The sequence below is a fragment of the Caretta caretta genome, chromosome 4 (assembly GCF_965140235.1).
Source record: "Caretta caretta isolate rCarCar2 chromosome 4, rCarCar1.hap1, whole genome shotgun sequence".
Lineage (NCBI taxonomy): Eukaryota > Metazoa > Chordata > Testudines > Cheloniidae > Caretta > Caretta caretta.
The window spans coordinates 154,390,098-154,412,884 of NC_134209.1; the positions used below are offsets into that span (position 1 = coordinate 154,390,098).

General features: G+C 45.1%; 1 protein-coding gene across 1 annotated transcript in view; it reads right to left on the reverse strand.

Moving 5' to 3' along the window:
• The window catches only part of M1AP (meiosis 1 associated protein), a 57,769-nt gene that overhangs the window by 32,529 nt on the left and 2,453 nt on the right, over window positions 1-22,787 (reverse strand). The window contains exons 2-3 of the mRNA XM_048846601.2: window positions 10,906-11,088; window positions 3,912-4,092 (exon numbers count right to left, since the gene is read on the reverse strand). Of these exons, the coding sequence (XP_048702558.1) occupies window positions 3,912-4,092; window positions 10,906-11,088 (364 nt within the window). The remainder of the gene's footprint in view (window positions 1-3,911; window positions 4,093-10,905; window positions 11,089-22,787) is intronic.

A 22,787-nucleotide genomic window follows, 5' to 3' on the forward strand; every position in this document is an offset into this window, starting at 1 on the left:
CCATCCTCTTTGGAACCCCCTTTCAGGGTGTTGAAAGCAGCTATCAAATCCCCCCTCGTTCTTCTCTTCCGCAGACTAAACAATTCCAGTTCCCTCAGCCTCTCCTCATAAGTCATGTGTTCCAGTCCCCTCATCATTTTTGTTGCCCTTCGCTGGACTCTTTCCAATTTTTCCACATCCTTCTTGTAGTGTGGGGCTCAAAACTGGACACACTACTCCAGATGAGGCCTCACCAGTGTCGAATAGAGGGGAACGATCACATCCCTCGATCTGCTGGCAATGCCCCTACTTATACAGCCCAAAATGCCATTGGCTTTCTTGGCAACAAGGGCACACTGATGCCTGTGCTGCACTGTCCACACTACTGTTTTTTGCACACTAGTGTGAAGCTGTCTACCCATGCTGGGAATGACATCTCCCCGCTGCAGTGTAGATATATCCTTAGAAATTCTGAAACAGTGGAATGAGAGAACACTGTATGAGTTTGAATTGGATGCTAATATGGCAACTAAATGGACCCTGAGAGAGCCAATGGGGAGACCTTGAAAGTTGAACTGGAGGATGCAATCCAGAACCTTGAAAACAGAAGCTTGTAATGGGCTGAAACCTTGGTTTGAAGCTCAGATGGAAAAATCAGAGGTTATGTAGTGAAGGAAGCTGTTGTCCTTGTCTCATTTGTTGCAGAAGCTGGAATGTGCATCGAGAATGAGGCAGGGGATGGTATGAGACATGGTCATCTCAGGGTTAAGGCAACTGAACGCCATCCTGGAAAACTGGGTTCTATCCCTGCCTCTGCCCCAGAGTTCCTGTTCGATGCTGGACAAGTCCCTTAAACCAGAATTCTCAGCTGGCCATTAACTGTGTTTTCTCACTTTCTGGCTCCCCAGTGTGAGATACAAGGGGCTAGGTTTTTAGAAGGGCTGAACACTCACAACTGCAATTGAATTAAATTTGAGCTGTGTTTTGAAGATATGAAGTGCAATTAAATGCAAAATACAATGAACAATCAGGCCTTGGGTCTCAATTTGACACCCAGAATTAGTGGACTCCTTTGATAATTTTGACTTTAAATCTGTGGCTCCGTTCCCCAGCTGTAAAATAGGGATAATACCACCACCTAAGACTGATATGGCAACCACCCGATCCCAGCCAGCTGGGAAAATGGGGAGGAGAAGACAACAACGACCTAATCTCACAGGGGTGCTGTGAAGATAAATTATTTAATATTTGTGAAGCACATGGGCCTGGATGCACAAACAGAGTTAGATGTTGACACAGACCATCATGGTGCTTAGTTTTTAGGCACCTAGAAAAATACTGTGATTCACAAAGCTTGAGTTAGGTGCTGAGGCTCCTATACAACACATGGGGAGAGAGAGGCACCTCAGAGTGCAATTCACAGAAGCCAGTAGGCTAGGCAGGGAGCCGCCTAAGCTACTGGGTGGGAGATGGTGACCAGAGAGTGGAGTGCTAAGTGTTATTCCTCTCATGGAGATAGATGGCTCCCTGCAGCCTGGACTTAGGTGCCTGTGTATGCTAGGAATTCTCAGGTGTGAGCCCTCTCCTGGAGTTAGGTGCCTATGGCACCTGAGGTGGAAAAGGGATTTGAACAGGGATCTGTCACATCTCAGGGGAGTGCTCAAACCATGGGGCTATGGGATATTCTGATGTGGGGACTCCCTCAATCTCTCCTGTAGAAGCTGTTGCACTGATTTAATCCTGAGGTCAAGTGTACCAAATGGGACCAGCACAACGAGACAAGGCAGCCAACCCAGCTCTGCCCAGCCTGATAGACAGAGGCGCTGACTCCGTGGATGCTCCAGGGCTGGAGCACCCAGGAAAAATATAGTGGGTGCTCAGCATCCACCGACAGCCCTGTTGATCAGCAACTCCCCATTCCCCCCCAGCACCTCCTGCCCACTGTGGATCAGCTGTTCAGTGGCAGGCAGGAGGTTCTGGGGGAGGGGGCGGAGCAAGGGCAGGAAGAGGTGGGCTGGGGCAGAGTGGGGGTGGGAAGAAGCATCCGCTGGGAATGCTTTATTGAAACTAACCTGAAAGTGAGGCTTCACTAGAGAGGAAGGGTCCTCAAACATTTAAAGGGACTGGATGTCACACCAAGGTCTCTGTTTTCCAAACCCCAAACCTTGTTCAACACTATTTAATGTTGGAGAGTGACAGGGTCATATTAACACCTTTGACTCTTTGGGCCCTTTATTCCAGCTACATTAATACAACAGGGCTCAGGCATACACTTTTATCAAGTACTTGTGGCACCTTAGAGACTAAGGTGCCACAAGTACTCCTTTTCTTTTTGCGAATACAGACTAACACGACTGCTACTCTGAAACTTTTATCAAGAACTTTAATCCACTCCTCTGTCCAGCAGTTCCGGTTTCTCCTATCAAGAGTCACCTGCTAACATTGCTCCCTCTCTGACTGAACTCTGTATTCTTCAGCCACCCAGAAGCTTCCCCTCCGCACAGGTAGTAGACACTTTCAGTGAACACATCAGTTTTGGAACTGTATGGATCAAGCCCTTCCAAACTTCATTTATTTCAACTCACAGTTTATGGTTCTTCCAATTCCTGGCTATATTAAATATTGCAGTGTAATAATACCCTGAATTGAGGGACCTTTATCCTCTTCCTTATTCTTCATTCCCAGCTCTGCTGGTAATGGTTAGTGGTGGGAGCTGGAGTGCCTTTTATCTGATCAGGGTGTATTACCATCACAAAGATGAGCATTCTCCCTAAGGCCTCCTTTCTCAAACAGTGCAGAACCCTGCATAGCTACCCCACTGAAAGGAAAGATCCCTTTAGGACAGACAACTTTTGAGGGGACGGTAGAACAGTAAGCTTGGCTTTCTAAGTGCTTAGTTGTATAATTTAGCAGCTCTGGGATGAACAGTACGTGATTTGGTCAACACTGGCATAGTGAGGTGGGGTTGACTGAGTGCAGTCAGGGGTACAGATTGTTGTCTGTAGCAAAATGTGTTCAGCATGTGCTATGTTGCAGCCCAGGTTTGTGAGAGCAGGCAGAGTACAAACCTTTGCTATTGACAAACGCTGCTCACATAACCAGTAATTTCCTCAGGAGAATTTAACTGAAACATCAACTGCTAATCGGAGATATGAAGGAGTTTGTCAGAGCAAATACCTAAATATGAGAGTGCAATTAATTTGGCCTTCCATTTCATAAGCTCCTGTCACCAAATTGAGCGGTGGTGCAGGATTTCTCTCGCTGAATATAACTCTTTGAATTGCTTGTTTAGAGAATTGCCTGTACCCATTCACTATGAAAGCAGGAAGCTACAAACAGGAATGAATAGGGATTTCTGGTTCTGCAATTTCTTATTGTTGTTGCTTTAATTTCCATTGCTGAGAATGCCCCTAGAGATTAGGAGGAAGCGTGCTTTAGTAGTACTGCCAGCCAGCCAAAATAACATTTAGCCCCTGGGGCTCTAGTCACTCCTTGGGTTCCACCGAGTAAGTTGTGTTATGTGCCCCTGTTGGCAGAAAATCTGGGACTAGTGCAAGTCACACACAACCCCCTCTGCTGAGAGACCAGGAGCCAGTTAGTGTCACCCAGAAAATGAGAGGGCAGCTGGAGAGGTAGTATGGATGAGGGCATCCAAAAAATGCACTGATTCAGCACATCCTCTGATCAAGCTTTGAAGATGAGTCTCCAATAGAACCAAGCCATGAATTAAAGCTGCTCACCCTCTGTGGAGCTCCCTGGGGATTGCACTGGTACAAAACTTGTCTGCCCTTCCTTGAATGCCTCTGCAACGTCCCACCTGTGAGGTTTGTTACATGCTAGTGACGAGCAGCCACTCGCATATTAAAAGGACATTTGATGATTGTATTGCTCTCCAAATGCATAACCACATTGTGCTCCCTCTCTGCACTTACCATCACTGCTGACCTCTTCCTCAGCATGTATGCGCCACTCCACATCCTCTGACTCCAGCAAGTCTCCTTGTGATATCTCTATGATCTGCAGTTTCCGCAGACTCACCAGGTCTATCTCTCTTAACCCTGTTTCCAGTTGTTTCACCATGTCCTTGCCTGGCTGACTAGTCAAAACTGTAATCTGAAACAGAAGGCACAGATCTAATGCAGTAGCTACCTCCAACTGCCAGGACTGCCAGAGATATCATGCCCAGATGCTGTTTTAGCAGAATACAGTAACTAGGAAAGCCCCTCTAGAACACCCCCGCCCTCCCCATGCAAGAGCAGATGCAGAGGCATTTGGTAAGATTTGGTTTAATGTAAACCAACCTGAACTGGATTTGGGAATTGTAATTTTATTATTATTGCCACCATGCGTGCAGGGAGCCCAAAGAGGCCCATGTGACACCATGGCAAGGTGTGGAGCAGGGATCACTATAATTAAGTGCTGATGTAACCTTGTTTTGCAAAATGGCACTGTTGCCAATTCTTGTGCTTTGATTGTGAGTCGGTGGGAGTTGGTGTATTTCCTAAACATCAACTCCTGAAGTCAAGTGATTACATAAACATCTCTGCTTTCACTTAAAAAAAATCTAGTACTCCTGGTTGTGGAGAAAAGCTTGAAAATGTTATGTGAGTGTACCCTGAAAGGTCAAAAATACAGAAGATATACAGAAAGAGCTCAACAATTATTACTTTAAAAGGATTTTTAAGGCAATCTCGGTTTTTGTGGAGCCTGACTCATGATTTTGGAATGGCTGGAATTGTCAGTACTAAAATGGTTTCTATATTAAGTTACTGTCCCTTTGTGATGGGGTATGCAAACCCCAAACTGGGGCCAGACAAGGTTGAAGGACAGTACTGGGCTTAGGGAACCCTGCCAAGCATGCTTTAGCTGGAGACAGGGTTGAAAAGGGAGCAGCCTAGCTCAGAGGGGAGGCTGGGAAGAGGACAGACCTACCCTGAAGGCTCCTGACAAAAGGTCTGGAGAAGTCTCCTTGAAGGAACAGGACTCTATGCTGAGCTGGGTTGGGGCTGATGGTTTGGTTTCTTTTGTCTCATCTGGGACCAGAGGCTGAGGGAGGGAAGGAAGTAGTGGTAGGAAGTGATCCAGGTAGGGTGACTCAAAGAGCCCCTTCAGAGCCCAAATGCTGCTGATCCTTATAGGGCCCTGGGTTGGAGCCTGGTGGAGTGGGTGAGCCTGGGCTTCCCTACCCTCCCTCCCACCACTGGGTGGGCACTAATCACTAGGCTGCCTAGCCCTCCAAGGACCCTCTTACACTCTTTAAGTGGAGCTGCTTCCTAGGAGTGGGAAGGAGTTCAGAGACATTCCATGGCATTTAGGGGCAGCACGTCAACTGGCAGCAAGGAGCAGTTGCCAGGAGCTCTTGGGAAAGAGCTGAGTTGATTTACCCCCCTGCCCTTTGTTCCAGCTGCTGCTGCCACTTCCCAGAGGAAACAGATGGATAAAGGCCAGTGCTGTGCTGCCAGAACATGAGCAAAGGGCTCCTCAAATGCTTTCTGGCAGGGGGCTGTGCAGGGAGCAGCTCCCCTCTGGTGGGTGGAGCATGTCCAGTTGGTGACTCGGTCCTGTGATGGGGTGTCCACCCCACACTCCCTCTGAAGGGGTTAATGGCAGCCAGGTGGGCCAATTAATCTATTAGGCTGAGAGGAAAGCCCTAACTAGGAGAAGCTCACCTGTGTGAGAACAGGCAGGGCTTCTATAAAGCCACAGAGCTGATAGCAGAAAAGGGGCTACAGAGAAGGAGTCTTTCACTCCCTGGGAGAAGGGAGGTGTGTTTGGGGGCTATAGAGAGAAGTAGCCTGTGGTTTTCCCTGGGAAGAGGGAATAGAGAGGCTGAAAAACCCTAGATAAGGGGTGGTGCCAGGGTAGGAAGCAGCCCAGCAGCTAGGTTGGAGACTGAACAGATCTTGGCTGCATGTTGTAGGGTCCCTGGGCTGGAACCCAGGAACAAACCATCCCACTGTGCAGAAAGAACAGTAAATATGGCAGGCAACCAGCTTGGCTTAACAGAGAAATCTTCAGTGAGCTTAAACCTAAAAAGAAGGCTTACAAGAAGTGGAAGCTTGGACAGATGACTAGAGAGGAGTATAAAAATATTGCTTGAGCATGCAGGGGTGTAATCAGGAAGGCCAAAGCACAATTGGAGTTGCAGCTAGCAAGGCATGTGAAGGGTAACAAGAAGGGTTTCTACAGGTATGTTGGCAACAAGAAAAAGGTCAGGGAAAGTGTGAGACCCTTACTGAATGGGGGAGGCACTAGTGACACTGGGTAGCAAAGTATGGGGAGGAGGTAAGCCACCCTCAGTAGTGAAAGAACAGATTAAGGACTATTTAGAAAATCTGGACATGCACAAGTATTGGGTCTGGATCTAATGCATTCAAGGTTGCTGAGGAAGTTGGCTGATGTGACTGAAGAGCCATTGGCCATTATCTTTGAAAACTCGTGGCGATTGGAAGCGGTCCCGGACGATTGGAAAAAGGCAAATATAGTGTCCATTTTTTAAAAAGGGAAGAAGGAGAATCCAGGGAACTACAGACTGGTCAGCCTCACCTCAATCCCTGGAAAAATCATGAAGCTGATCCTAAAGGAATCCATTTTGAAGCACTTGGAGGAGAAGAAGGTGATCAGGAACAGTCAACATGGATTCACCCAGGGCAAGTCATGCCTGACCAACCTGATTGCCTTCTATGACGAGATAACTGGCTCTGTGGTTGAGGGGAAAGTGGTGAATGTGATATATCTTGACTTTAGCAAAACTTTTGATACAGTCTCCCACAGTATTCTTGCCAGCATGTTAAAAAAAGTATGGATTGGCTGAATGGACTTTAGGTGGAGAGAAAGCTGGCTAGATCGTCGGGCTCAGTGGGTAGTGTTCAATAGCTCGATGTCTAGTTGGCAGCCGGTATCAAACAGAGTGCCCCAGGGTTGATCCTGGGGCTGGTTTTGTTCAACATCTTCATTAATGATCTTGATGATGGGATGGATTGCACCCTCAGCAAGTTCACAGATGACACTAAACTGGGGGAAGAGGTAGATATGCTGGAGGGTAGGGATAGGGTCCAGAGTGACCTAGACAAAGTGGAGGATTGGGCCAAAAGAAATCTGATGAGGGTCAACAAGGACAAGTGCAGAGTCCTGCACTTAGGAAGGAAGAATCCCATGCACGGCTACAGGCTGGGGACTGACTGGCTAAACGGCAGTTCTGCAGAAAAGGACCTGGGGATTACAGTGAATGAGAAGCTGGATATGAGTCAACAGTGTGCCCTTGTTGCCAAGAAGACTAACAGCATATTGGGCTGCATTAGTAGGAGCATTGCCAGCAGATCGAGGGAAGTGATTATTCCCCTCTGTTCAGCACTGAGGCCACATCTGCAGTATTGCATCCAGTTTTGGGCCCTCCACTACAGAAGGGATGTGGACAAATTGGAGAGAATTTTTGTTGCCCTCTGCTGGACTATTGGGGGCTGGGGCACATGACTTACGAGAAGAGGCTGAGGGAACTGGGCTTATTTAGTATGCAGAAGAGTGAGGAGGGATTTGATAGCAGCCTTCAACTACCTGAAGGGGGTTCCAAAGAGGATAGAGCTAGGCTGTTCTCAGTGGTGGCAGATGACCGAACAAGGAGCAATGGTCTCAAATTGTAGTGGGGGAGGTCTAGGTTGGCTATTAGGAAAAACTATTTCACTAGGAGGGTGGTTGAAGCACTGGAGGTGGTGGACTCTCCAGCCTTAGAGGTTTCTAAGGCCTGGCTTGACAAAACCATGGCTGGGATGATTTAGTTGAGGTTGGCCCTGCTTTGAGCAAGGGTTTGGACTAGATGACCTCCTGAGGTCTCTTCCAGCCTTAATCTTCTATGATTCTATGAACCCGCAGTAGAGGGTGGGCCTGGGTTCCCACACTAGCTACTGAAGGAGTGGTACTTGAGGCAGTGAATGGCAAGACTGCTGAAGGAAAGACTTTGATATACCCTGGAAGAGGGGAACACTGAGTGACCTGGCCAGAAGGCTGAGTCATGAAGAGAATGCTGTGGGCTCTGGGATTAGAGAGGAGATGCAGACCTGTGACGGAGAAGGTATAATGGCATGCACCCATGGGAAGGGGTGTTGGCCTTGACAGCTAATCCTTATAGTGAGCAAGAGGAGGCTCTAGCCACGTGGTGAGTGGTGGACCCCATCACAAGTCCCTTTTGGTTCTCAAGTGGGCAGGCCTCCCCTAGCAAATAGTAATTCTCTCCCTTCCCCTCCCCTTTCAAAGGATTATGGATATATCTGGATGGACTTTTATGAGGATACAAAGTCCATCCCTCTGGCCCCAGTCCTATCTCACTATTTGAGATCCATGCTCCAACCCATGGAGCCGCTAGAGCTTTTCCAGTAGAAAATTTTGTTGCCATTGGCAAAACTACCTGTTTTTCACTAGCCTGGTTCTTGGAAACAGATTGATTGTTTTTGTTCTAATGTTTAAAAAAAAAAACAAAAAAAAACAACCCCAGGCAGAGCTGAAACTTAGTCTATTTCAGCCCAAACAGTTAGTTTGCCAAACTGAGAAAAAATTAAAAGTTAGGTTATAATGGAAGGAATATATGCAACTATAACCCACACACTTTCTGAGCGGCAGCCAGTACATCCCTCGGCCTGCGCTGCTTCCAACAGCTCCCATTGGCCTGGAGCAGCGAACCACAGCCAGTGGGAGCTGCGATCTGCCAAACCTGCGGATGCGGCAGGTAAACAAGCAGGCCAGGCCCGCCAGAGGCTTTTCCCGCACAAGTGGCGAAACAAGTTTGGGAACCACTGCAGTAAGAGGCTCCTGCATTTAGTTTCTGAGGTTCAATCCCACGCGCTGACAACCGGAGTTTGTTGGCGTTACACAACCTTCAGATAGGTATCACTTCTATTGACGTCTAAAAATACAAGCTTAACTTTTCATGTGAATAGTGATTTTTTGGGTGTTAACTTGAGATACCTTAAAAATAGAGGGCTCTTTAATCTAGAAGAAAAAGGCAGTACAAGATCAAATCCCTAGAAGCTGAAGCTAGGAAAAGTTAAATTGAACTGTGAGGGGAATTAACTATTAGAACAATTTGTGTTGGGGTCTGGTGGATTCCTCATCACATGAGGTGTTTAAACCAACCCTGGATATCTTTCTAAATGTGGGTTTGAAGCAGGAATCACTTGATGAAATCAAGTCCATGGTCTGTTATGCAGGAAGTCAGACAAGAGATCCCTTCTGGTTTTATAATCTCTGAATTTATGAAAAAGAACCTGATTTTCAGAAGTACTGAGCACCTGCCCTCTGAAAATTAGGTCTTTTTAGGATGTCTCAAGTTGGGTATTCAAAAACTGAGACAGTCAATTACTTTTGAAAACTTAGGCCACTGTCTTTTTACAGTCTTATACACATGGATAGCTTTTTGTACTATGGTGTATACCAGAAAAACGGAAACCAGAAATCCTCTGTGAAAATTGCACAGTAATGTGTGCTTGCACAACACACTGTGGACTAATTTTAACAAACCAGAGGAACAGGGAAAATCTAGTGGAATATATGCCACCTACAGCTGTAGATCATTTAATATTGTAGTTAACTGTCCCATTCCTTCAGCTGCAGCAATGGAAGATTGTGCTGTGCATGTATTTGCAGTTAAATTAATTAGAGAAGGTAATTGAGTCATTCCCTGAATTACACCTACTCTATATTGCCCTCCAACACTGAAATAAACACCCCAAATCAGAATCACAATGAGCAGAAATTAAAACCCATCACTTATTTCCGCCCCCCCCAAATCCCCCTATCCTCTCATCACCAAATGGGGGAGGGTGGGAAAGTAGGAGGGGGAAGAAAGTAAAATTATGTAAGAATGAAAAACAACCTACGCATCTGCATCCAAGGGTAGAAAAAATGTATCTTTTATGGCATTATTAGAGAAATCATATTTACAATGTCATTATATAAATCAATGGGATAGCTTCTCCTTGGATCACGTGTTCAGTTCTGGTGACTGCATCTCAAAAATAATATAACAGAAATAGAAGGGATTCAGAGATGGGAATTACATTTAGATGCTTCAACAATCTTCCATATAGTGAGAGAGTGAAAAGACTGGAGCTGTTTACTTTAGAGAGGCAATGAATAAGAGGGGACACAATAGATGCCAAATGGTAGAGGATCTGTGTTTGGGTGCATGGGACAAGGAGTCCTACGGAAGTCTCAAGCTGCTGCTGAGAAAATGAAATGCTGACTATAAAGTTTTCTCTGTTTTCCAAATACTGATCCTATTTGCTTTTTGTACTGAAAATTGATTTAAAGATTGTGCTAAAATAATGATCTTTTTGTAGGCTTTTCCAGTTCTTTGCTACTGTGCCAACTAATCCCACAATAAAATGCTTTTCCATTTGAATTGGTGTTTTAATGAACTGTGGACATACTTTAAGCCACAACTAGGATCTTTGCACAAATGTCCCATTGATGCAAGTGGAAATTCCATCCAGGGAATATAGGCAGAACATGACCCTAGAATGTAAGTGTAGGCTGGCAATGAAGTCATATCAAAGAGTATCTTGTTTGCAGCTACACATAATGCATTTCACTATGATTTCATAAGAAATAAAATCAACTTTAAATAATATCCAGACTTGGATGCCTGGAGATTAACAGTGTACAAAATGGGACATTAAAATAATCAGCTAATGCTTGTCATCAAGTTGACTTCCCTCTCACAGCTAGGGCCATATTCCATGAGCGTATTGAATCTGTATGTGGCATGAGATCTTGGGCATCCTGCAGAGCAAGCTATGGGATTCCTCTTTTTTGGAATTGTTTTATGCTACTTACTTCCTCCCATGATGCTTAGATACCACAGTGACTGACACCTGAAATAGACAGACAGACTGCTCTTGATGGTTATTACTATCTCCCCAGCACTCAACTTGCCTCAACAGAACTGTTCACTGAGCCTCCTGCTAGCATATGTCTGGTGTACTGTTTAAACTGCTGGAGCCCATCCTGCACAGCCTGCATCACTCTGTCTCCCTTTTGTTGGAAAGAGCCTTCTCTTGGTAAGGAGCGAAGTTCTGAAATGCAGGTCTGAAGCCGAGAAAAGTTCCCTTTTACTTGCTGCAAAACAGCATTCAATGAAATTAAAGAGAAGACATTTAAAATGCAATAACAATTATTTTTTACACAATGCAGTTTGGTTGTAGAACACATTGCCCCAAGGTTACAGGGTTTAAAAAGGATTGGACAGTGATACGGATCACAAGACTATCCAAAGTTGTTATTGTAAAGATTTTCAAAAGTGGTGTAGCTTGGGGATAGGTAGAGTTTTGGGAGGACTATAAACCCTCTTGCTTCAGGACATGAGTCAATTAGGGGCTGGGAGGAAGTTTTTTTTGTTTTGTTTTTTCCTCTGTGGGCAGGTTATCCCATGGCTAACTGACTCCTGTGGAATTTCCTGAGCCTTCCTTGGAGGCAGCTGGTAGTGGCTATTGTTGCAAACAGGATAGTGGACTAGATAGACCACTTGTCTAAATCAGTCTGTCAATCCATATAGCTCCAGAGGCACAAATCACTACCGCAGCTGCATCCCACTACAACTGCTTGTGTTTTGTCTCACGTACGGATGTGTAGCAGGGCAGTTACCCGCTCTGGTGGACAAAGCTAGGCTGATTAGGGAAGCAGCCACACCTGGGACCATGCCCAATCAGGCCGCAGCTGGCCCTATAAAAGCACTGTGAGCCAGGACCTGAGTCCGTCTCTGTCCAGCCTTGGAGGGATGGGGATGCCTGGGGGAAAAGGGGGTACCTGATGCAGAGCAGAGCAGGGCTGGGAAAAGACAAGAGGAGCTGGGGAGCTCTGGCCTCGGGTAATGCCAAAGCAGGTACTGGGGCTACAGAGGTATAGCCTGAGGATAGGTAGAGGCAGCTGGTCCAACCCCTTTGCCAATGATGAGTGGCCATTTCAGACTGCAGTTTGCCCCAGTGAGAAGGGGGCTAGATGATGACTGGCAGTAGCCAATGAGGCAAGGTGGGCTTAGGGGGAGGGTGTTCCCCTGAGAGGGGAGACCCAGAGTGTGGGGGTACTGCTGTGACAGAACTCTGAGGTAAAGGGCACTGCGGTCCGGGAGGGACACAGGGGGCCTGAGGCAGGTGAGACACTGGCCAGGCAGAAGGCGCTCTGGGGCTGGAAAAAAGCTAATTCCCAGATGACCAGCAGGAGGCACCGAACTGGTAAGTGCGCGATCTTGCTACAGGGCGATATATAAAGGATATGATGCTTTATATGTTTCACAGCCTTCCCCAGCCTATTCTACATACTGCCCATGATCAAGGTTATCTAACACATGAACCCAATCGTGACTTTTCCCTAATGTAGACAGAGGCTAAAAACTTTTGCCTTGATATAGCTGGTTGAAGTGAATCCTAGTAGGGAGTCCTAGAGTTGTATGCATCTGATGAAGTGAGCTGTAGCTCACGAAAGCTCATGCTCAAATAAATTGGTTAGTCTCTAAGGTGCCACAAGTACTCCTTTTCTTTTTTCTAGAGTTTGTGGAATGTCTAGAGTAGCATTTACAAATAAGTCAATTAAACTACAATAGGAACAAAGTCTCTACTGTAGACGTACCCAGTGAGTGAATTGTAGTAAAATCTGGCCCATAGTATGTCTAAATTGCTGCTAAATGTACATTGAGGGGGCCAGCAAAAGTTATTTACATCAGTTTAAACTCCTAGACTAACTTTTGAATTTGGCCTTCAGTCTCCATTAGCCCACGGAACCAAATTGTGATCTGTTTTGGAAGCCACTGTGGAGTCGGGCACAATCATAGGACTGGAAGGGACCTCGAGAGGTCATCTAGTCCAGTCCCCTGCACTGATGGCAGGACTGAGTATTATCTAAACCAATAACAAAGTGCTTCTCCAGTTTTCTGCAGCTAAAGACCATTAACATTAAATGTAGAGCTAGCTTCTGATGCTACTCAATGTGAATAATGGTACTCACTACTCAGTCTGGGGAGTCTCCACTAACGTCAGCGTGATGCTGCTCAGTATCGGTAAACGTCAGTCTCTGGACCTAAATAACACTTCACGTTTTGGCAGAAAAAATTCCTTCTGCACAGACCAAGTGGGTTTTTACTAAATCTCACATTTAAGAGGGAGATCCAGGAATTTGGAGAGTCCCAGTAAGCCTCTGCAGGCCCCAGTTTGAGGAAACTCAGTTAAAAATATTTTTTTTAAAAACCAGGTCCAAGCTTTATGTGCTCACTCCAAAGACCTACTCTTGTAAAGTAAATTATGTTAAACTGCAATTAATTTGCTAGGGGCTTTAATCTGTAACGTTGTGCAGCTTTGGGTTAGTGGGCCCAGACTAGTGAATACCTAGAACAAACACTGGATTAGTTCTTAATCCCAAAGCTCCAAATCAAACACAATACCATTGTATTTGTCCCCAATCTCCTTTTGGTCTTATTGGGAGACTTGAGTCATAGAATCATAGAATATCAGTGTTGGAAGGGACCTCAGGAGGTCATCTAGTCCAACCCCCTGCTCAAAAGCAGGAGCCATACCCAATTAAATCATCCCAGCCAGGGCTTTGTCAAGCCTGACCTTAAACTTCTAAGGAAGGAGATTCCACCACCTCCCTAGGCAACGCATTCCAGTGTTTCACCACCCTCCTAGTGAAAAAGTTTTTCCTAATATCCAACCTAAACCTCCCCCACTGCAAGTTGAGACCATTACTCCTTGTTCTGTCCTCTTCCACCACTGAAAATAGTCTAGAACCATCCTCTCTGGAACTACCTCTCAGGTAGTTGAAAGCAGCTATCAAATCCCCCCTCATTCTTCTCTTCTGCAGACTAAACAATCCCAGTTCCCTCAGCCTCTCCTCATAACTCATGTGTTCCAGACCCCTAATCATTTTTGTTGCCCTTCGCTGGACTCTCTCCAATTTATCCACATCCTTCTTGTAGTGTGGGGCCCAAAACTGGACACAGTACTCCAGATGAGGCCTCATCAATGTCGAATAGAGGGGGACGATCACGTCCCTCGATCTGCTCGCTATGCCCCTACTTATACATCCCAAAATGCCATTGGCCTTCTTGGCAACAAGGGCACACTGCTGACTCATATCCAGCTTCTCATTCACTGTCACCCCTAGGTCCTTTTCCGCAGAACTGCTGCCTAGCCATTCGGTCCCTAGTCTGTAGCTGTGCATTGGGTTCTTCCATCCTAAGTGCAGGACCCTGCACTTATCCTTATTGAACCTCATCAGATTTCTTTTGGCCCAATCCTCCAATTTGTCTAGGTCCCTCTGTATCCTATCCCTGCCCTCCAGCGTATCTACCACTCCTCCCAGTTTAGTATCATCCGCAAATTTGCTGAGAGTGCAATCCACACCATCCTCCAGATCATTTATGAAGATATTGAACAAAACCGGCCCCAGGACCGACCCCTGGGGCACTCCACTTGACACCGGCTTCCAACTAGACATGGAGCCATTGATCACTACCCATTGAGCCCGACAATCTAGCCAACTTTCTACCCACCTTATAGTGCATTCATCCAGCCCATACTTCCTTAACTTGCTGACAAGAATACTGTGGGAGACCGTGTCAAAAGCTTTGCTAAAGTCAAGATACAATACATCCACTGCTTTCCCTTCATCCACAGAACCAGTAATCTCATCACAGAAGGCGATTAGATTAGTCAGGCATGACCTTCCCTTGGTGAATCCATGCTGTCTTTGACCTGCTTGGCACAATCATTTTCTAATTGGATTAAAGATGTTTATGTATGCACACTTCCACATTTAGTTTCACAATACCATATTTAAAGAGTACCCTGTCCCAACACAGTACTTGTTTTCTAAATAAAGGAAGCAGGGGAGGGGAGGAAAGCTAAATGGGGCAGAGGCAATAAAAAGAACCTGGAAGCTAACTGACTGCAAGTTAGATGGGAAGTTAGAACATAAGAATGGCCATACTGGTTCAGATCAATGGTCCATCTAGCCCACTATCTTGTCTCTAACAGTGGCCGATGTCTGATGCTTCAGAGGGAATGAACAGAACAGGGCAACTTTGAGTGATCCATCCCCTGTTGTCCAGTCTCAGTTTTTGGCAGTTGGAGATTTAAGGATATGGGGTTGTGTCCTTGTCCATCCTGGCTAATAGCCTGTCAAGGTTCCTTCCCCACTCTGAACTCCAGGGTACAGATGTGGTGACCCGTATGAAAACCCCCTAAGCTTATTTTTACCAGCTTAGGTTAAAACTTCCCCAAGGTACAAACTATTTTACCTTTTGCCCTTGAACTTTACTGCTGCCACCACCAAGCGTCTAACAGATATAACAGGGAAAGAGCCCGCTTGGAAATGTCTTTTCCCCCCAAAATCCTCCCCAAACCCTACACCCCCCTTCCTGGGGAAGGCTTGATAAAAATCCTCACCAATTTGCAAAGGTGAACACAGACCCAAACCCTTGGATCTTAAGAACAATGAAAAAGCAATAAGGTTCTTAAAAGAAGAATTTTAATTGAAGAAAAAAAGTAAAAGAATCACCTCTGTAAAATCAGGATGGTAAATACCTTCCAGGGTAATCAGATTCAAAACATAGAGAATCCCTCTAGGCAAAACCTTAAGTTATAAAAAGACACAAACAGGAATATACATTCCATTCAGCACAGCTATTTTATCAGCCATTTAAACAAAACAGAATCTAACGCATATCTAGCTAGATTACTAAGTTCTAAGACTCCATTCCTTTTCTGTTCCCGGCAAAAGCATCACACAGACAGAGAGAGCCTTTGTTCCCCCCCCCCCCCCCCGCAGCTTTGAATATATCTTGTCTCCTCATTGGTCATTTTGGTCAGGTGCCAGCGAGGTTATCCTAGCTTCTTTCACCTGTTAAGGGTTTTTAAAGGTGTTTACCCTTCCCTTTATATTTATGACATAGCCATTAATAGACCTGTCCTCCATGAACTTATCTTATTACTTGTTGAACCCAGTTATACTGTTGGCATTCACAATATCCTCTGGTAATGAGGTCCAGAGAGTGTGTTGTGTGGAAAAAGTACTTCTGTTTGCATTTAAACTGGCTGCCTATTAATTTCATAGGATGACCTCTAGTTAGAATCATAGAATATCAGGGTTGGAAGGGACCTCAGGAGGTCATCTAGTCCAACCCCCTGCTCAAAGCAGGACCAATCCCCAACTAAATCATCCCAGCCAGGGTTTTGTCAAGCCTGACCTTAAAAACTAAGGAAGGAGATTCCACCACCTCCCTAGGTAATGCATTCCAGTGTTTCACCACCCTCCTAGTGAAAAAGTTTCTCCTAATATCCAACTAAACTTCCCCCACTGCAACTTGAGACCATTACTCCTTGTTCTGTCATCTGCTACCATTGAGAACAGTCTAGATCATCCTCTTTGGAACCCCCTTTCAGGTAGTTGAAAGCAGCTATCAAATCCCCCCTCATTCTTCTCTTCCGCAGACTAAACAATCCCAGTTCCCTCAGCCTCTCCTCATAAGTCATGTGTTCCAGTCCCCTAATCATTTTTGTTGCCCTCCGCTGGACTCTTTCCATTTTTTTCCACATCCTTCTTGTAGTGTGGGGCCCAAAACTGGACACAGTACTCCAGATGAGGCCTCACCAATGTCGAATAGAGGGGAAGCTCTTCTTTTATGTAAGAGAGAAAGTGTTATTTACTGATCATATTTCCTCCCCCCAGTTCATTCTTCTAAAATGAACTGTCCCAGTCTTTTTAATCTCTCCTTACATGGAACTCCTCCATACCCCTAATCAGGTTTGCCCTTCTCTGTACCTTTTCCAATTCTAATATATCTTTTCTGAGATGAGGCAACCAGAACTGCATGCAGTATTCAAGGTGTGGGCATAAAATAGATTTATATAGTGGAATTATATTTTTCTGTTTTATCTATCCATTTCCTAATGATTCCTAACCTTCTGTTAGCTTGTTTTGACTGCTGTTGCAGGTTGAGTGGATGTTTTCATGGAGGATAGGTCCATCAGTGTCTATTAGCCAGGATGGGCAGGGATGGTGTTCCTAGCCTCTGTTTGCCAGAAGCTGGGAGTGGGTGATAAGGAATGGATCACTTGATGATTACCTGTTCTGTTCATTCCCTCTGGGGCACCAGGCATTGGCCACTGTTGGAAGACAGGATACTGGGCTAGATGGACCTTGGGTCTGACCTAATATAGTGGGGGTTATGTTTTCCAATGTGCATTACTTTGCACTTATCGACACTGAATTTCATCTGTCATTTTTTTGTTGCCCAGTCACTCAGAGTAGTGAGATCCCTCTTTAAGTCTTGCATTCAGCTTTGGACTTGACTATCTTGAGTAGTTTTGTATCATCTGGAAATTGTGCCAACTTCCTGTTCTCCCCCTTTCCCAAATCATTGATGAATATGTTGAATAGGACTGGTCCCAGTACAGATGCTTGGAGGACCCCACTATTTACCTCTCTCCATTCTGAAAACTAACCATTTATTCCTGTCCTTTGTTTCCTGTCTTTTAACCAAAAAAAAGTACTTGTGGCACCTTAGACTAACAAATTTATTCGAGCATAAGCTTTCGTGAGCTGTATGCTCAAATAAATTGGTTAGTCTCTAAGGTGCCACAAGTACTCCTTTTCTTTTTGTGGATACAGACTAACACAGCTGCTACTCTGAAACCTGTCTTTTAACCAGTTACTGATCCATGAGAAGACCTTCCCTTTTATCCCATGACTGCTTACTTTGCTTAAGAGACTTTGCTGTGGAACCTTGTCAAAAGCTTTCTGAAAGTCCAAGTATACTATATCCTCTGGATCACCTTTGTCCACATGCTTGTTGACACCCTCAAATAGATTGCTGAGGCATGATTTCCATTTACAAAACCATGCTGGCTCTTCCCTAACATACCATCTTTATCAATCTGTCTGATAATTCTGCTGTTTACTAATAGCTTCAACCAATTTGCCCAGTACTGAAGTCAGCCTTATCAACCTGTAATTGCCAGGTTCGACTGTGGAGCCTTCTTAAAAAATGTGCATTACATTAGTTACCCTCCAGTCATCTGGTACAGAAGCTGATTTGAATGATAGGTTACATACAACAGTTCTACAATTTCATATTTGAGTTCCTTAAGAACTGTTGGGTTAATACCGTCTGGTTCTGGTGACTTATTACTGTTTGGTTTGTTTGTTTGTTTTTATTCCAAAACCTCCAATTGAAACCTCAATCTGGGAGAGTTTCTCAGATTTGCCACATATATATTAAAAAAAAAAAAAGTTTGGATGTGGGGATCTTCTCTCCTATGCAAAAAAAATTCATTTATCTTCTCTGCAACAGCCTTGTCTTCCTTGAGTGCCTTGTTAGATCCTTGATTGTACTGTGGCCCTAGGGCTTGTCTGACAGGCTTTCTGCTTCTGATACATAAAAACCCCCAGCATTTTTTAAAAATGACATTTTAACTAGTTGCTCTTCAAATTGTTTTTTGGCCTGCCTAATTTATACTCTTGAGTTGCCAGCATTTTTTTTCTCCTTTCTGTTTTCCTCAGTGGGATTTGACTTCCAATTTTTAAAGGATGCCTCTTTGCCTCTGTTAAGCTATCATGGCATGTTTTAGTCCTTTCACTGTTGTGGTTTTTTTTATAATTTGGGGTATACATTTAGTTTGAGCCTGTATTATGGTGTTTTTAAATAAGTTTCCATGCTGTTTGCAAGTATTTCACCTTCTTGACTGTTCCTTTTAATTTACATTTAAAGAGTTTCCTCACTTCTGTACAGGGCCGTCCCTAGCTATTCAGGGGCCCTACACAGCTGCCACCCCCTCCCCCCCCCCGCCGTGTGTGTGTGTGTGGGGGGCAGGCCAGGCCTCCAGGGGACAGGAGTAGGCTTGGGTGGGGAGAACTGCCCCCCAGCACTCACCGGTGGTGAGGCTGGGGCCAGGTCACTGCATTTTCCACCACTGGTGAGTGCAGACCCAACCCTGCTGCAGCCCTCAGGGGAGTCAAGGCTGGGGCAGAGCAGAGGCAGAGGCTTTGGGGAAGGGGTGGAGTGGGGGTGGAGCAAGGGTGGGGACCATGGGGAAGACGCAGGGCAGGGGCTGGAGCAGCCCACAGCTGCGCAGGGCACCAGGAAATTTGGTAAATTTCCTGGTGCCCTATGCTGCTGCGTACTTTGCATATGGGTAGGGATAGCCCTGCTTTTGTGGTGTTCTCCCTTTGAAGTTAAATGCTACTGTGGTGGGTTTCTCTGGCATTTCCACCACTACAAGGATGTTAAATTTAATTTCAGTATGGTAGCTATTACTGAGCAATTCAGCTATAGTCATCTCTTGGACCAGATCCTAGTTTGCTTGTTCTGTTGCTATTTTTCTTTAATTATTATTTTGACTCCTTGCTACTTGCTGCCAGGATAGTCCTCCTCAGGCACTAGGTCTCTAATTACGTTTTGGTTTGTAAAATAACCTGATGGGGACAGCACAAGCCAATGGAGGTCATTACCTAAATTGGGGGTGGTGGGTCCGAGACAGGCACATGACTTAGCCAGAGCACAGCAGTGAAGCATGACAGGAAGTAAAATGAAAGTCTGTCTTTTCCAGACTAAACAAAACCAATTTTTTTCAATTTTCCCTTACAGGTCATGTTTTCTAGACCTTTAATAATTTTTGTTGCTCTTCTCTGGTCTTTTTCCAATTTGTCCACTTTTCCTAAAATGTGGCACCCAGAACTGGACACCATACTCCAGTTGAGGCCTAATCAGCACAGAGTAGAGCAGAAGAATTACTTCTCATGTCTTGCATACAACACTCCTGTTAATACATCCCAGAATGACGTTTGCTCTTTTTGCAACAGTGTCACACTGACTCATATTTAGCTTGTGACCCCCAGATCCCTTTTGGCAGTACTCCTTCCTAGGCAGTCATTTCCCATCTTGTATGTGTACAACTGATTGTTCCTTCCTAAATGGAGCACTTTATTAAATTAAGTCCTTATTGAGTAATCACTGACTGCCCCTCAATTTAGCCACAATTAGTATCTGTATTACAGTAGCACCCTATCAAGATTTTAGCAGTAGTAATGTATATTATGGTAGCATCAAAGGTTGCAGTTGAGATTGGGGTCCCAGTGTGCTGCACAGAAACATGAGAGCACACAGTCTCTGCCCTGAGGAGTTCGTAATATAACTAGACCAGACAGACCAACCATAATAGACAGATGACAGATACGCAAAATGTCAAAGGGTCATGTCTGGTTTTGTTTTACTTTGAGGAAAAATCAGAAGTGAAATTAAACTATCTTACTCGAGCCCTGTCCCAGTGTCTCAGCCAACCTGCCACTGTCATTTCAGTGTGCTCTTTTCCCATTCTGCCCATCCAGACAGTTGTGTATTGTTTACCCTCCCTGTTATATAGGTAGTGTGTTCTCTCTTCCCTGCATCTCTCTCACATCAGTTGCACCCCAGTACCTCTCTCCTTTGTGCTGTGACAGTGCTGCTGATGGCAGAGACTTTTAAGGTGTCCCTGATCCACTGCTCCTGCCTCTAAAGGTGAGCAGAAGCCCTATGGGCCAACCCAAGAGTGGAAGTTGGTAGCCCTCTGACCATGTGGGCTGGAGCCTGGTGCTTCTGGGGGCCTGGTGCCCCAGAGTCCAAGAGGCAGCATAGCAGAAGGGGATATGAAGAGGAGAGAGTAGTGGCCTCATGGATGAGTTCAGGAAGAGTGTTCCACTTGTAAGAGATGTGTGGGAGAAGAAGCAAAATGGACCATCAAAGCTACTTTATAGACCAAGTAGAGAAACTAAGGGGTGTAGGCAAGGGAGAGGAGCCCTGAAACTTCTTGATGAGATTTAATTCAAAATAGAGTTCATGAGCAGAGAGAGATGAAGACTGTTCCAGATGGCAGAAGCTGCAAAGAAGAAAGTTCTTGTACCAACAGTGGTAAAGTTGGGTGGAGGGAGGGAGAGAGAGGGCTAAGAAAAGGTGAGTAAAGGAAGAACAGGACTGTCAAGTAGGCTGGAGCACAGCTATGGAGAGGTTTAAAATGAGGGCAATTTTGAACAGTATTCTGAAATGGATACAAAGATCATAGAATATCAGGGTTGGAAGGGACCTCAGGAGGTCATCTAGTCCAACCCCCTGCTCAAAGCAGGACCAATCCCCAACTAAATCATCCCAGCCAGGGCTTTGTCAAGCCTGACCTTAAAAACTTCTAAGGAAGGAGATTCCACCACCTCCCTAGGTAATGCATTCCAGTACTTCACCACCCTCCTAGTGAAAAAGTTTTTCCTAATATCCAACCTAAACCTCCCCCACTGCAACTTGAGACCATTATTCCTCATTCTGTCATCTGCTACCACTGAGAACAGTCTAGATCCATCCTCTTTGGAACCCCCTTTCGGGGACTTGAAAGCAGCTATCCAATCCCCCCGCATTCTTCTCTCCTGCAGATTAAACAATCCCAGTTCCCTCAGCCTCTCATAAGTCCTGTGTTTCAGTTCCCTAACCATTTTTTGTTTCCCTCCGCTAGACTCTTTCCAATTTTTATCATTTTCTTCTTGTAGTGTGGGGCCCAAAACTGGACACAGTACTCCAGATGAAGCCTCACCAATGTCGAGTAGAGGGGAATGATCACGTCCCTCGCTCTGCTGGCAATGCCCCTAATTATACAGCCCAAAATGCCATTAGCCTTCTTGGCAACAAGGGCACACTGACTCATATCCAGGTTCTCGTCTGCTGTAACCCCTAGGTCCTTTTCTGCAGAACTGCTGCCTAGCCACTCGGTCCCTAGTCTGAAGTGGTGCATGGGATTCTTCTGTCCTAAGTGCAGGACTCTGCACTTGTCCTTGTTGAACCTCATCAGATTGCTTTTGGCCCAAACCTCTAATTTGTCTGGGGCCCTCTGTATCCTATCCTTACCCTCCAGCATATCTTCCAGTGGAGGTCTTTGGGGTGTAATGGGAAAGACTGACAGTGATATTCAGAACATGCTGCAATCTGGGGAGCTGCTGGTCAAAAAGGCTAATGCAATTCTTGCATGTATAAATGGGCATAGTGAGTAGGAAGGTAATTTTTCTTTTGTATACAGCACTAGTGAGACCAATCCTGGAACATGGTATCCAGTTCTGGTGTGAACATTTTAAAGAGCTTGTTGAAAAATTGGAGAGAATGTAGAGAAGAGCAACAAATTATTTGAGAGCTAAAAAAAATGCTTCAGTGAAAGAACTCAATATGTTTAGCTTATCAAAAAGACAATTGTGAGGTGACTTGATTACAGCATATACATATTGTCATGAGACAATATCAGGCACTAAAGTTCTCTTTAATTTTAACAGAAGCATCATAAGAACCAATGGCTAGAAGTTAAAGCCAGATAAACATTTGTGGCTTATTTCTAATTTGAATTTAACAGTGAAGGTGATTAACCATAGGAACAAACTACCAAGAGAAGTCATGGATTCTTTATCTCTAAGTCTTTGAGTCAAGAGTGGATGCATTTCTGGCTTGTGTACTTTAGTCAAACACAAATTATGGGTCTCAATACAGAGGTAACTGGGTGAAGTGTTACTGTCTGATATACAAGAGGTCAAACTAGATGATCAAATGTTCCACTCTCTCTTTAAAGTCTGCATAGGCCATAGATGAAGAATTGCTATATAGTCAAAGTGAGAGCAGTTGGAGGAAGATCTTAACACAGGTAAGGATTCATATGATGGATGGCTGGAAGAAAGGGGTGGCCAGAGCATTGCTGCACTTAGTGGTCAGCTTGGGCCTAATTTTAAAGGGGGACCTAAACCCAGCCTGAGCGCAAACTGACCAGAAT